The 15354-nt window shown below is 50.7% G+C and overlaps 1 protein-coding gene across 1 annotated transcript in view; it reads left to right on the forward strand.

The window, feature by feature from the left end:
- Positions 1–14854, forward strand: part of LOC310960840 (protein NLRC3-like) — a gene marked incomplete at its 3' end in the record, with an annotated part of 15900 nt that extends 1046 nt beyond the window's left edge. The window contains exons 2-10 of the mRNA XM_083932667.1: positions 48–161; positions 2053–2166; positions 2287–2344; positions 2431–2653; positions 3413–5216; positions 6490–6663; positions 7529–7690; positions 13493–13539; positions 14304–14854. Of these exons, the coding sequence (XP_083788793.1) occupies positions 48–161; positions 2053–2166; positions 2287–2344; positions 2431–2653; positions 3413–5216; positions 6490–6663; positions 7529–7690; positions 13493–13539; positions 14304–14854 (3247 nt within the window). The remainder of the gene's footprint in view (positions 1–47; positions 162–2052; positions 2167–2286; positions 2345–2430; positions 2654–3412; positions 5217–6489; positions 6664–7528; positions 7691–13492; positions 13540–14303) is intronic.
- Between the last annotated feature and the right edge of the window lie 500 nt (positions 14855–15354).

The following is a 15354-nucleotide window of genomic DNA, read 5'->3' on the forward strand; positions in this document are numbered from 1 at the left end:
GTGTGTGTGTGTGTGTGTGTGTGTGTGTGTGTGTGTGTGTGTTGAAGCCCAGAGAAAGAGAGACCAGACTCTCCTGGACCTGGACCCAGCTGTGTATCAATCAACAGTTTCCAGTCCATGGATCTACCTTTAGCGTTTTCAGGACGTCCTTCAGAGACTCCGTGAGTAAAACGCGTCCCAGTGCCGGTGCTTCATGTTTTGTTCTCACAATGTTGTTTCACACAGCTGTTTACTACCCTCCTGAGTCCGTCCTGACCCCTGATCTGTCATGTTTCACTCTCAGATCAGTTTGGTGACGTGTGACGGAGTAAATGTGTTGAAGTTTCTCCAGTTTGAACCAATCAGCGTTGGTTTCTTTGGTGGATTGAAGTAAAACTCTGCAGACTCTCTGGTCTCAGCAGATCCATCTGAACTCTGGTCTAAAGATCTTTGTGAAGGGGTGAAAATCCTGGTTTCTGATTGGATAAACCATCTGTCTGTCACCAACACACGGGCCAAACCAACCAATCAGATGAGTGAAGCGTGTGACGTGCTAACAGCGTGTGACGTGCTAACAGCGTGTGACGTGCTAACAGCGTGTGACGTGCTAACAGCGTGTGACGTGCTAACAGCGTGGAGGCAAAGCTCAGAAATGAAACAACATGTGGGTAAAGGAGATTTTCCCTTTGTGTTTAACGTGAATTTACGGATCAAAGGCCTGTGTGTGTGTGTGTGTGTGTGTGTGTGTGTGTGTGTGTGTGTGTGTGTGTGTGTGTGTGTGAGTTAGTGAGCGTCTTGCTCCATAGCTGCTCATCTCATCCGTGGAAGCCGCCATGTTGTTCACACTCAACAGTCTCTTCTGTTTCACTTAAACACACCAAAGAAACCAACGCTGATTGGTTCAAACTGGAGAAACTTCAACACGTTTACTCCATCACACGTCACCAAACTGATCTGAGAGGGAAACACAGCAGGGGTCAGGGGTCAGAGGTCAGGGGTCAGGGGTCAGGACGGACTCAGGAGGCTGATGAAGGGTAGAACTGCAGATATGAGTCCACCTTTCTATCTCAACACTGAATGATCAGCAGCGTGACGTGGTTAATGCAGCAACTGTGTGTCCTCTCACCTCTCTGCTCTAATTCTCTTTGATTCAATTGATTTGCATTTGTTGTAATGTGCAATTGAAGGTTTGTGTGTTGGAGGTAACGAAGTAGCGCTAACCCGTATGGGATCAACAGTAAACAAGAATGGTGTGTCAGCATGAACACAGACTTCCAATTCTCTCTCTGATGTAAGATGGAAACCTAAGTGACACAGTCTGTACTCAGACAACAACATGGCTGTATGCTACACACTTTCTATCAGGCAGAGACGAGGCGACGGCTCCACGCGCAGGTCATATAATTCATTCATTCATCTTCAGCCTCTTGTCCCTGTCGGGGGGCTGGAGCCGATCCCAGCTGACATCGGGCGTGAGGCGGGGTCCACCCTGGACAGGACGCCAGTCTATCACAGGACACATAGAGACGAACAGAGACAGACAACCATTCACACCTACGGGTGATTTAGAGTCATCAATGAACCCAACACCTGCACGTCTTTGGACTGTGGGAGGAAACCGGAGAACCCGGAGAACACCCACGCAGACACGGGGCGAACATGCAAACTCCACACAGAAGGGCCCAGGCCGGGATTCAAACCTGCAGCCGAGAGAGGGCCACGTTCAGTTAGCTTCATGCCGCGCTAGCATATGTTAAACATGGAACTGGCACGTGCAGGAGGAAGTAAGGAGTAAAGGAAGAACAAAGCAGCCAACACTTAGTTTATGTCAAGAACTCAAACCCCGGAGCATCACTCACAGGAGGATCACGGGGAAAGGCACAGGATGATGCGCAGAGGATGATGCGCACGGCTTTCCAGCGCTGACTCTCGGCCGGCAACGACAAAAGCAAACTGAGCTCAGGAACATGGTTCTCTGTGGTGAGGGGGTTTAGGTAGAGGCCCCTAAAAGACACTTAGTCAGGGAAGTAAAAGCCTTTCAAACAGTTTGTGTGTTGTTGTTTTCTGTTTCAGCGTGGATCAGCAGAGTGCGGACTCTTCCGTACCCAGCTGCGTGTCCTTGAACAGCGACTCGTCCATGGTGAAACCCATTAGCTTCACCGAAGTTCACCAACCTGAAGAAGAAAGGTACGAACTTAAACCAGACGAACTTCTCCCCCTCTCTCTAAGGGAGACTCCAGACCCCCTCCTGAGGGAACGGCTGCTTGTATCTGTTGATATTTATCATATTTGATGTTTTTCCTGCAGTGTTCAGCAGGTTCAGTCTGTCCAGCAGCAGCCAACAGATCTGGACTCCATATTCATGGTGTGTTGACGTCCAACAGCAACTTTTACGTCCGCTCCAAATAAAATAAATGTAATGTTAAATTCTTAGGTGTTCTTCTTTTCCAGCACTTAAACAAAAGCAGCGTCAGCTTTGTGACGAACGAGCTGAAAAAGTTCCAAACGATCCTGAGTCTAGATTACCCAGAATGCTTAGAGAGCGTGGATGAGGAGGTGTCGGATGGCGAGGAGGAAGAGCAGAGGAGGAGCAGCAGAGCGGCGTTTCTGACGCTCACACTTCACCTCCTGAGGAGAATGAAGCAGGAGGAGCTGGCCGACCGTCTGCAGAGCAGTAAGAGCACTGTACACACGCAACCTCCTCATGATCTGGGTCAAACTAACAGATCCTACTGACAGTGTGGTGGTGGGGGTGTTTTTCAGCAAATCAAATAATCCATCAAGACAATTTATTTCCTGTAACAACTGTGAACAGAGAAGTCCGTGAGGGTCGCTAACAACAGGACGGTAAATGGACTTTCTAGTCTTCTGACGACTCACGGCGCTTTCACTGTGTTTGTCACATTCACCCTGATGCAGTGGACATCTACAGACCATCTAATCTGACCATTCACACACATTTACACACGCATGCGCAGCACAGGGAGCAATTCGGGGTTCTTGCCCAAGGACACTTCGACATGTGGACCGGGGTGACCGGGGAGGTGGGGGTCGAACCGCCAATCTCTCAAATGGAAGACGATCCACTCTTCCACTGAGCCACAGTCGCCCTGGATGTGGCTAACACTGATTAGCTCGCGGCTGAAGCATTCAAGTCTTTTTTAACCACTAATGCTGCTGAAAATAACAGCAAACCTCTGCAGCAGCATGAGAAGAGTCCCTACACACACAACAAAGCATCATCAGCGTAGAGAGTGAACCCAGAGTTTATTAAAAGAGTGTTTTGTCGTAACATCCTGTTAGCGACCCTCTGGTATACCTCCGTTAATCGTTCATACATGAAACAAATTGTCTTGATGGCTTAAGTTTGCTGAAAAAGACCCTGGGATGATTTTTTTACGCCGGACTGACACTTTAACGTGTGTTCATTCAGGAACTATTGCTGCAGTTTGTCGACCGCAACTCAAGTCTCACCTGCAGCAGAAGTTCCAGTGTGTGTTTGAGGGGATCGCTAAAGCAGGAAACCCGACTCTTCTGAATCAGATCTACACAGAGATCTTCATCACAGAGGGAGGGAGTGCAGAGGTCAATGATGAACATGAGGTCAGACAGATTGAAACAGCATCCAGGAAACACGACAGACCAGAAACAACAATCAGGTGTGGAGACATCTTTAAAGCCTCACCTGGAAGAGAGGAACCAATCAGAGCAGTGATGACAAAGGGAGTGGCTGGCATTGGGAAAACAGTCCTAACACAGAAGTTCACTCTGGACTGGGCTGAAGGCAAAGCCAACCAGGACGTACACTTCACATTTCCATTCACTTTCAGAGAGCTGAATGTGCTGAAGCAGAGAAAGTTCAGCTTGGTGGAACTTGTTCATCACTTCTTTAGTGAAACCAAAGAAGCAGGAATCTGCAGGTTTGAAGAGTTCCAGGTCGTGTTCATCTTTGACGGTCTGGACGAGTGTCGACTTCCTCTGGACTTCCACAACACTGAGGTCCTGACTGATGTTACAGAGTCCACCTCAGTGGATGTGCTGCTGACGAACCTCATCAGGGGGAAACTGCTTCCCTCTGCTCGCCTCTGGATCACCACACGACCTGCAGCAGCCAATCAGATCCCTCCTGAGTGTGTTGACATGGTGACAGAGGTCCGAGGGTTCACTGACCCACAGAAGGACGAGTACTTCAGGAAGAGATTCAGAGATGAGGAGCAGGCCGGCAGAATCATCTCCCACATCCAGACTTCACGAAGCCTCCACATCATGTGCCACATCCCAGTCTTCTGCTGGATCACTGCTACAGTTCTGGAGGAAGTGACGAGAACCAGAGAGGGAGCAGAGCTGCCCAAGACCCTGACTGAGATGTACATCCACTTCCTGGTGGTTCAGACCAAACGGAAGAAGGTCAAGTATGATGGAGGAGCTGAGACGGATCCACACTGGAGTCCAGAGAGCAGGAAGATGATCGAGTCTCTGGGGAAACTGGCTTTTGAGCAGCTGCAGAAAGGAAACCTGATCTTCTATGAGTCAGACCTGAGAGAGTGTGGCATCGATATCAGAGCAGCCTCAGTGTACTCAGGAGTGTTCACACAGGTCTTTAAAGAGGAGAGAGGACTGTACCAGGACAAGGTGTTCTGCTTCATCCATCTGAGTGTTCAGGAGTTTCTGGCTGCTCTTCATGTCCATCTGACATTCACCATCTCTGGAGTCAACCTGCTGTCAGGAGACCAAACAACATCCTGGTGGTGGTTTCTATTCAGAATCAAGCCTGAACCAACACGTCTCTACCACAGTGCTGTGGACGAGGCCTTACAGAGTCCAAACGGACACCTGGACCTGTTCCTCCGCTTCCTCCTGGGTCTTTCTCTGGAGACCAATCAGTCTCTCCTACGAGGCCTGCTGACACAGACAGGAAGCAGCTCACAGACCAATCAGGAAACAGTCCAGTACATCAAGCAGAAGATCAGTGAGAATCTGTCTGCAGAGAGAAACATCAATCTGTTCCACTGTCTGAATGAACTGAAGGATCGCTCTCTTGTGGAGGAGATCCAACTCTCCCTGAGATCAGGACATCTCTCTGCAGATGACCTGTCTCCTGCTCAGTGGTCAGCTCTGGGCTTCATCTTACTGTCATCAGGAGAAGCTCTGGACGTGTTTGACCTGAGGAAGTACTCTGCTTCAGAGGAGGCTCTTCTGAGGCTGCTGCCAGTGATCAAAGCCTCCAACAAAGCTCTGTAAGTGCACAGATAAGAGATATATACTAACTATCAGATGTGTAAGGGTTCTTCTCAGCTAGTGAATGTCTTAGGGTTCGTCCACACGATTGAAAACAATTATTTTTATCCGTCGTTCTTAAAAAGTTTCGGTCCACTCGGCCTGGACTCGTCACTGCGTCCACAGGAAACCAGGTGAATCCAAACACCGCAGAGTTTCTCTCCAAATCCTCCTCCATCCTAGAGACAAACGTGTCCCTGGTTCTGGTCTTAGTGGAGACTTTGGTGCTGTTCTGGACTCTGATGCACCCTTCACCCTGCAGTTAGTGTCCTCACTGAGCAGTGGTGCTGCTGGGAGCCCCTTCACTCTGCAGTTAGTGTCCTCACTGAGCAGAGGGGGCTGCTGGGAGCCCCTTCACTCTGCAGTTAGTGTCCTCACTGAGCAGAGGGGGCTGCTGGGAGCCCCTTCACTCTGCAGTTAGTGTCCTCACTGAGCAGAGGGGGCTGCTGGGAGCCCCTTCACTCTGCAGTTAGTGTCCTCACTGAGCAGAGGGGGCTGCTGGGAGCCCCTTCACTCTGCAGTTAGTGTCCTCACTGAGCAGAGGGGGCTGCTGGGAGCCCCTTCCCCGTCCCAAAGCACTCCCAGGCGCCACTTTCTCACTACATTTAGAGACTTTTCACAGCTTCTTAGAACTGGATTTAGAAACGGAGCCTAGAGCAGTTTAGCTCCTTATTCAGAGCATCAGGGAAAAGGGAGACATCTGTGCTGGGCCTCATTCAGTCCCATGCATGTGGCTCAGAGTCCAGTTCACTAAACAGTCTCTGGGTCCGTCTCTGTCCTCTCACGCAGCAGTACTGTTGTTGTTATGTGACGCTGCAGGGTCAAAGGTCAGAGGTGGGGCCATGACGCCGTCCTTTAACAAAGTCTGAGGTTTCACCGTCCAGACCACAACGCCATGGGGGGCGTTTACAATCTGCACACTCTGGGACCCGGTTTCTAAAGATCCTGTTTTCAGGCTACAGCCGGCTGCTGTGGATGGTCGAATAAAACCAGACTAAAGTTGTGCGGTTACAGGAAAACGCGTCTCCGTGTGGACGGCCCTAAGTCAACTGATTGTTGTAAGATTCAGGAACCAAATTTGATCAAATGAACAATCTTTCAAATAGTTTTTTAATGTTTCTTTGTTGTTTGTTGTTGTTCATTTAACCAATCTGTGTACGTTTTTGGCTCAGTAAGGGCAACCTTCACATGTGATTCTCAGTATCAGTGTCTTAATCACTAACTCTCCTTCAGGCTGAGTGGCTGTAACCTGTCAGAGAGAAGCTGTGAAGCTCTGGCCTCAGTCCTCAGCTCCCGGTCCTCCAGTCTGAGAGAACTGGACCTGAGTAACAACGACCTGCAGGACTCAGGCGTGAAGCTGCTCTCTGCAGGACTGGAGAGTCCACACTGTGAACTGAAGACTCTCAGGTCAGGATTCTGCTTATTTACAAATATATCAACAAATACTGTCTGTTAGGGTTGTCACAAATATCAGTCATTGGCAAATAATCAATACAAAAGTTAGTATCGGATTAGATACTAACTTGCAAAAGTATCAGTACTTTTGCCGTCAACGGTGCAGCCGCGGCCTCCTCCGGTCGGCCCGTAACGTCCTCCAGCAGCTCCAGCTCGTCTCTCTGAGCACATGAACGCTGCTTCATCACGTTAACCACTCTGAGCTGACTGAACACGGCTGCTGGAGGACCTTCAGACACGTTTTAGTAGAAAATGAAGAAAGCAAAAGTGCAGTTTGGAAGTCTTTAGCATACGAGGCTAACGACCAGGTAAAGGCGGAGCTGACGAAGCATCTTAACGGCCGACACTGGTGAAGTATACAACAGTTACATCTGTTAAGTTATCTTTAAAAACCAACGGCAGCTGCTTTACCAGCGGAGATAATCTGGAGCCCAGTGATCAGAAACACAGCAGATAAACAGGACTGTAGCTGAATACATTAGCATGGAGCAGATCCCTGTTTACACTGTGGAGAATCCTCACTAACAACAACTGATTCACCGACTGAATCCAAAGTGTAACCTCCCTCATGTCCACACAAATCCCTGAGCTCTACAACACAAGAAAACAAACTTTGTGTAGTGTTGTTATTGTTGTTTGTATTGTTCTAGTCTTTATTTTTGCAATGCTGCCTTCATTTTAAGTCATTTTCTCCCAGTGGTATCGAAAATAATATTGAATATTCCTGGGACTCTGTATCGACTTTGAAATTCTAGTATCGTGACAACCCTACTGTCTTTACTGTGGTACCAATGTTTGTGTGTGTGTGTGTGTTCAGACTGTCAGGTTGTCTGATCACAGAGGAAGGCTGTGCTTCTCTGGCCTCGGCTCTGAGCTCCAACCCGTCCCCTCTGAGAGAACTGGACCTGAGCTACAATCATCCAGGAGACTCAGGAGTGAAGCTGCTGACTGCTGGACGCTTCAGACCGGACGCTCTCAGGTACAAACAGACCGGACACTCTCAGGTAGACACAGACCGGACACTCTCAGGTACAAACGGACCGGACACTCTCAGGTAGAAACAGACCGGACACTCTCAGGTAGACACAGACCGGACACTCTCAGGTACAAACGGACCGGACACTCTCAGGTAGAAACAGACCGGACACTCTCAGGTACAAACAGACCGGACACTCTCAGGTACAAACAGACCGGACACTCTCAGGTACAAACAGACCGGACACTCTCAGGTAGAAACAGACCGGACACTCTCAGGTACAAACAGACCGGACACTCTCAGGTACAAACAGACCGGACACTCTCAGGTACAAACAGACCGGACACTCTCAGGTACAAACAGACCGGACACTCTCAGGTACAAACAGACCGAACACTCTCAGGTAGAAACAGACCGGACACTCTCAGGTACAAACAGACCGGACACTCTCAGGTACAAACAGACCGGACACCCTCAGGTACAAACAGACCGGACACTCTCAGGTACAAACAGTCCGGACACTCTCAGGTACAAACAGACCGGACACTCTCAGTTACAAACAGACCGGACACTCTCAGGTAGAAACAGACTGGACACTCTCAGGTAGAAACAGACCGGACACTCTCAGGTAGAAACAGACCGGACACTCTCAGGTACAAACAGACCGGACACTCTCAGGTACAGACAGACCGGACACTCTCAGGTAGAAACAGACCGGACACTCTCAGGTACAAACAGACCGGACACTCTCAGGTACAAACAGACCGGACACTCTCGGGTACAAACAGACCGGACACTCTCAGGTACAAACAGACCGGACACTCTCAGGTACAAACATACCGGACACTCTCAGGTACAAACAGACCGGACACTCTCAGGTACAAACAGACCGGACACTCTCAGGTAGAAACAGACCGGACACTCTCAGGTAGAAACAGACCGGACACTCTCAGGTACAAACAGACCGGACACTCTCAGGTACAAACAGACCGGACACTCTCAGGTACAAACAGACTGGACACTCTCAGGTACAAACAGACCGGACACTCTCAGGTACAGACAGACCGGACACTCTCAGGTACAAACAGACCGGACACTCTCGGGTACAAACAGACCGGACACTCTCAGGTACAAACAGACCGGACACTCTCAGGTACAAACAGACCGGACACTCTCAGGTACAAACAGACCGGACACTCTCAGGTACAAACAGACCGGACACTCTCAGGTACAAACAGACCGGACACTCTAAGGTACAAACAGACCGGACACTCTCAGGTACAAACAGACCGGACACTCTCAGGTACGAACAGACCGGACACTCTCAGGTAGAAACAGACCGGACACTCTCAGGTAGAAACAGACCGGACACTCTCAGGTAGAAACAGACCGGACACTCTCAGGTAGAAACAGACCGGACACTCTCAGGTACAAACAGACCGGACACTCTCAGGTAGAAACAGACCGGACACTCTCAGGTAGAAACAGACCGGACACTCTCAGGTACAAACAGACCGGACACTCTCAGGTACAAACAGACCGGACACTCTCAGGTACAAACAGACCGGACACTCTCAGGTACAAACAGACCGGACACTCTCAGGTACAAACAGACCGGACACTCTCAGGTAGAAACAGACCGGACACTCTCAGGTACAAACAGACCGGACACTCTCAGGTACAAACAGACCGGACACTCTCAGGTAGAAACAGACCGGACACTCTCAGGTACAAACAGACCGGACACTCTCAGGTAGAGACAGACCGGACACTCTCAGGTACAAACAGACCGGACACTCTCAGGTACAAACAGACCGGACACTCTCAGGTACAGACAGACCGGACACTCTCGGGTACAAACAGACCGGACACTCTCAGGTACAAACAGACCGGACACTCTCGGGTACAAACAGACCGGACACTCTCAGGTACAAACAGACCGGACACTCTCGGGTACAAACAGACCGGACACTCTCAGGTACAAACAGACCGGACACTCTCAGGTACAAACAGACCGGACATTCTCAGGTACGAACAGACCGGACACTCTCAGGTACAAACAGACCGGACACTCTCAGGTACAAACAGACCGGACACTCTCAGGTACAAACAGACCGGACACTCTCGGGTACAAACAGACCGGACACTCTCAGGTACAAACAGACCGGACACTCTCAGGTACAAACAGACCGGACACTCTCAGGTACGAACAGACCGGACACTCTCAGGTACAAACAGACCGGACACTCTCAGGTAGAAACAGACCGGACACTCTCAGGTACAAACAGACCGGACACTCTCAGGTACAAACAGACCGGACCCTCTCAGGTACAAACAGACCGGACACTCTCGGGTACAAACAGACCGGACACTCTCAGGTAGAAACAGACCGGACACTCTCAGGTACAAACAGACCGGACACTCTCAGGTACAAACAGACCGGACACTCTCAGGTACAAACAGACCGGACACTCTCAGGCACAAACAGACCGGACACTCTCAGGTAGAAACAGACCGGACACTCTCAGGTAGAAACAGACCGGACACTCTCAGGTAGAAACAGACCGGACACTCTCAGGTAGAAACAGACCGGACACTCTCAGGTACAAACAGACCGGACACTCTCAGGTACAAACAGACCGGACACTCTCAGGTACAAACAGACCGGACACTCTCAGGTACAAACAGACCGGACACTCTCAGGTACAAACAGACCGGACACTCTCAGGTACAAACAGACCGGACACTCTCGGGTACAAACAGACCGGACACTCTCAGGTACAAACAGACCGGACACTCTCAGGTACAAACAGACCGGACACTCTCAGGTACAGACAGACCGGACACTCTCGGGTACAAACAGACCGGACACTCTCAGGTACAAACAGACCGGACACTCTCAGGTACAAACAGACCGGACACTCTCAGGTACAAACAGACCGGACACTCTCAGGTACAAACAGACCGGACACTCTCAGGTACAAACAGACCGGACACTCTCAGGTACAAACAGACCGGACACTCTCAGGTACAAACAGACCGGACACTCTCAGGTACAAACAGACCGGACACTCTCAGGTAGACACAAACCGGACACTCTCAGGTACAAACAGACCGGACACTCTCAGGTAGAAACAGACCGGACACTCTCAGGTACAAACAGACCGGACACTCTCAGGTACAAACAGACCGGACACTCTCAGGTAGAAACAGACCGGACACTCTCAGGTACAAACAGACCGGACACTCTCAGGTACAAACAGACCGGACACTCTCAGGTAGAAACAGACCGGACACTCTCAGGTACAAACAGACCGGACACTCTCAGGTACAAACAGACCGGACACTCTCAGGTAGAAACAGACCGGACACTCTCAGGTACAAACAGACCGGACACTCTCAGGTAGAGACAGACCGGACACTCTCAGGTACAAACAGACCGGACACTCTCAGGTACAAACAGACCGGACACTCTCAGGTACAGACAGACCGGACACTCTCGGGTACAAACAGACCGGACACTCTCAGGTACAAACAGACCGGACACTCTCGGGTACAAACAGACCGGACACTCTCAGGTACAAACAGACCGGACACTCTCGGGTACAAACAGACCGGACACTCTCAGGTACAAACAGACCGGACACTCTCAGGTACAAACAGACCGGACACTCTCAGGTACAAACAGACCGGACACTCTCAGGTACAAACAGACCGGACACTCTCAGGTACAAACAGACCGGACACTCTCAGGTACAAACAGACCGGACACTCTCAGGTAGAAACAGACCGGACACTCTCAGGTACAAACAGACCGGACCCTCTCAGGTACAAACAGACCGGACACTCTCAGGTACAAACAGACCGGACACTCTCAGGTACAAACAGACCGGACACTCTCGGGTACAAACAGACCGGACACTCTCAGGTACAAACAGACCGGACACTCTCAGGTACAAACAGACCGGACACTCTCAGGTACGAACAGACCGGACACTCTCAGGTACAAACAGACCGGACACTCTCAGGTAGAAACAGACCGGACACTCTCAGGTACAAACAGACCGGACACTCTCAGGTACAAACAGACCGGACCCTCTCAGGTACAAACAGACCGGACACTCTCGGGTACAAACAGACCGGACACTCTCAGGTAGAAACAGACCGGACACTCTCAGGTACAAACAGACCGGACACTCTCAGGTACAAACAGACCGGACACTCTCAGGTACAAACAGACCGGACACTCTCAGGTACAAACAGACCGGACACTCTCAGGCACAAACAGACCGGACACTCTCAGGTAGAAACAGACCGGACACTCTCAGGTACAAACAGACCGGACACTCTCAGGTACAAACAGACCGGACACTCTCAGGTACAAACAGACCGGACACTCTCAGGCACAAACAGACCGGACACTCTCAGGTACAAACAGACCGGACACTCTCAGGTAGAAACAGACCGGACACTCTCAGGTACAAACAGACCGGACACTCTCAGGTACAAACAGACCGGACACTCTCAGGTAGAAACAGACCGGACGCTCTCAGGTACAAACAGACCGGACACTCTCAGGTACAAACAGACCGGACACTCTCAGGTACCAACAGACCGGACACTCTCATGTACAAACAGACCGGACACTCTCAGGTACAAACAGACCGGACACTCTCAGGTACAAACAGACCGGACACTCTCAGGTACAAACAGACCGGACACTCTCAGGTACAAACAGACCGGACACTCTCAGGTACAAACAGACCGGACACTCTCAGGTACAAACAGACCGGACACTCTCAGGTACAAACAGACCGGACACTCTCAGGTACAAACAGACCGGACACTCTCAGGTACAAACAGACCGGACACTCTCAGGTACAAACAGACCGGACACTCTCGGGTACAAACAGACCGGACACTCTCAGGTACAAACAGACCGGACACTCTCAGGCACAAACAGACCGGACACTCTCAGGTACAAACAGACCGGACACTCTCAGGTACAAACAGACCGGACACTCTCAGGTACAAACAGACCGGACACTCTCAGGCACAAACAGACCGGACACTCTCAGGTACAAACAGACCGGACACTCTCAGGTAGAAACAGACCGGACACTCTCAGGTACAAACAGACCGGACACTCTCAGGTACAAACAGACCGGACACTCTCAGGTAGAAACAGACCGGACGCTCTCAGGTACAAACAGACCGGACACTCTCAGGTACAAACAGACCGGACACTCTCAGGTACCAACAGACCGGACACTCTCATGTACAAACAGACCGGACACTCTCAGGTACAAACAGACCGGACACTCTCAGGTACAAACAGACCGGACACTCTCAGGTACAAACAGACCGGACACTCTCAGGTACAAACAGACCGGACACTCTCAGGTACAAACAGACCGGACACTCTCAGGTACAAACAGACCGGACACTCTCAGGTACAAACAGACCGGACACTCTCAGGTACAAACAGACCGGACACTCTCAGGTACAAACAGACCGGACACTCTCAGGTACAAACAGACCGGACACTCTCAGGTACAAACAGACCGGACACTCTCAGGTACAAACAGACCGGACACTCTCAGGTACAAACAGACCGGACACTCTCAGGTACAAACAGACCGGACACTCTCAGGTAGAAACAGACCGGACACTCTCAGGTACAAACAGATCGTGAACTGTGTTTTATAAATGCAGCAGTTTTGTCTTAATGGAGCATCAGAGTGACGGTTTATGAAGACGACTGAAGCTTCTGAAGGTTCATTGTGACTCTGTTTCTTCCTCCAGGGTGGAACCGGCTGGAGAGCAGTGGCTGAAACCGGGTCTGAGGAAGTGTAAGTGTGTGTTCACTTGTGTGTGTGCTAAAGGAGTTTCAATCAAAAGAGAGTGTCTCTGCACTCAATTCTCTAATGAACAGTCGGTCTGTTAATGAAGCAACAAATAAAGTCACTGGGTTTGTTAGTGCGCCCTCCCACTGTGCCTTCGTCCCGTGCCCGAGCACGTGTCACGGCTAAAGTCTGGTTCCTTTGACCAGTGTGAGTGCAACCGTACCACGTCTAGGAGCGGCACGCTTGTCGTCCACGGCCCGTTTGGGAGAGGTGGGCTTTAGTAAAGCACGTTTGCACGTGTACGAGCACGAGCGTGCGCACGTGTACGAGCACGAGGCCTACGGCGGTTCTGAGGTCATTTCCTGTGCGCCTGTTGGGACGTAGAAAAAAGAAGGAGGGACCATGCGCGGACATTTCAAACAATGGCGGTGAAAGGTTCACGTTGGTGTGATGCGGAGGTGGAGTGTTTACTGCAGATTTGGTCGATGAAAAGATTCAAAAACAGTCGACAAGACGCACAAAAACTCCGAGGTCTACGGAAAGATCTGGAAACAAAGCCACGCATCGCCATGACGTCATCAATGCGTGTGACGTGTTACGGCGTGATGACGTATAGGCAGCAAGAAGCATTCTCCGAGGCCCAGGTAGTGTGAGTACAAACGGGCCTGGAGGGGGGGACAAGGACCCTAAAGCACGGGGCACGGGACGCACGCACAGTGGGAGGGCGCTCTTAGATAATAAACTGTTGTATTGTGTCTTCTCTCCTTCAGACGCCTGTGAACTCACGCTGGACACAAACACAGTGAACAAACACCTCGAACTGTCTGACGACAACAGGAAGGTGACGTATGTGAGAGACGAGCAGAACTACCCCGATCACCCAGAGAGGTTTGACTTCTGGTACCAGCTGCTGTGCGGAGAGGCTCTGACTGGTCGCTGTTACTGGGAGGTGGAGTGGAGACGAAGGATCGACGTATCTGTGAGTTACAGAGGAATCGGGAGGAGAGGGAACAGTCCCGACTGCAGGTTCGAAGGGAATGACCGGTCCTGGTGTCTGTTTTGCTCTGATGTGGATGGTTACGCTGTCTGGCACAATAACAGGAGAACGGACCTCCCTCACTCCTCCTCCTCCTGCTCCTCCTCGGTCTCTAACAGAGTAGCCGTGTACGTGGACTGTCCCGCCGGCTCTCTGTCCTTCTACAGAGTCTCCTCCGACTCCCTGATCCACCTCCACACCTTCAACACCACCTTCACCGGACCTCTTTACCCCGGGTTCGGGTTCTGGTTGTCTGACACTTCGGTGGCTCTGTGTTCTCTGTAGGAGGGAGAGTTTGATAGAGAGAGTGCCTGCCCTGTTCCACCTGGGCAATGCCCTTGAGCAAGGCACCAGCCCCCCAAACTCCTCCATGGCTGAACAATCTCTGAACCCATCTTCTTTTGTGTGATGACAATTTAGCCTCTGGACGCAACGGCTGATATTTCTGTCTTACCGGTGTAGTCGGCAGATGTCCGCGCCAAGACTTCCTCTTCCTAGCAGCGTTGTTTACGTTCTGCTCAGCAACTCGAGACGCAAGAACAGAGTTGGAGTTGAGAGACAGCGGCAGCATATAAATGTAGATATATAATAACAAAAATCAAATGAAAAGCTGAGTCTTTGTCAGATAAGAACGCACGGTTTACAGCCAATGTGTTCGGCTTCTTCTGCTCTCCACACCGACTGTTTACCGCTCTGGAACCAACGCACTCTCAAATGTGATTGGTCAAAAATACTCGGACTGCAAACAGAAACCTTCTGGATTCGGGGGAGATTGATTTCCCCTG

The sequence above is a fragment of the Echiichthys vipera genome, assembly GCF_963691815.1.
Source record: "Echiichthys vipera genome assembly, chromosome: 2".
NCBI lineage: Eukaryota > Metazoa > Chordata > Actinopteri > Perciformes > Trachinidae > Echiichthys > Echiichthys vipera.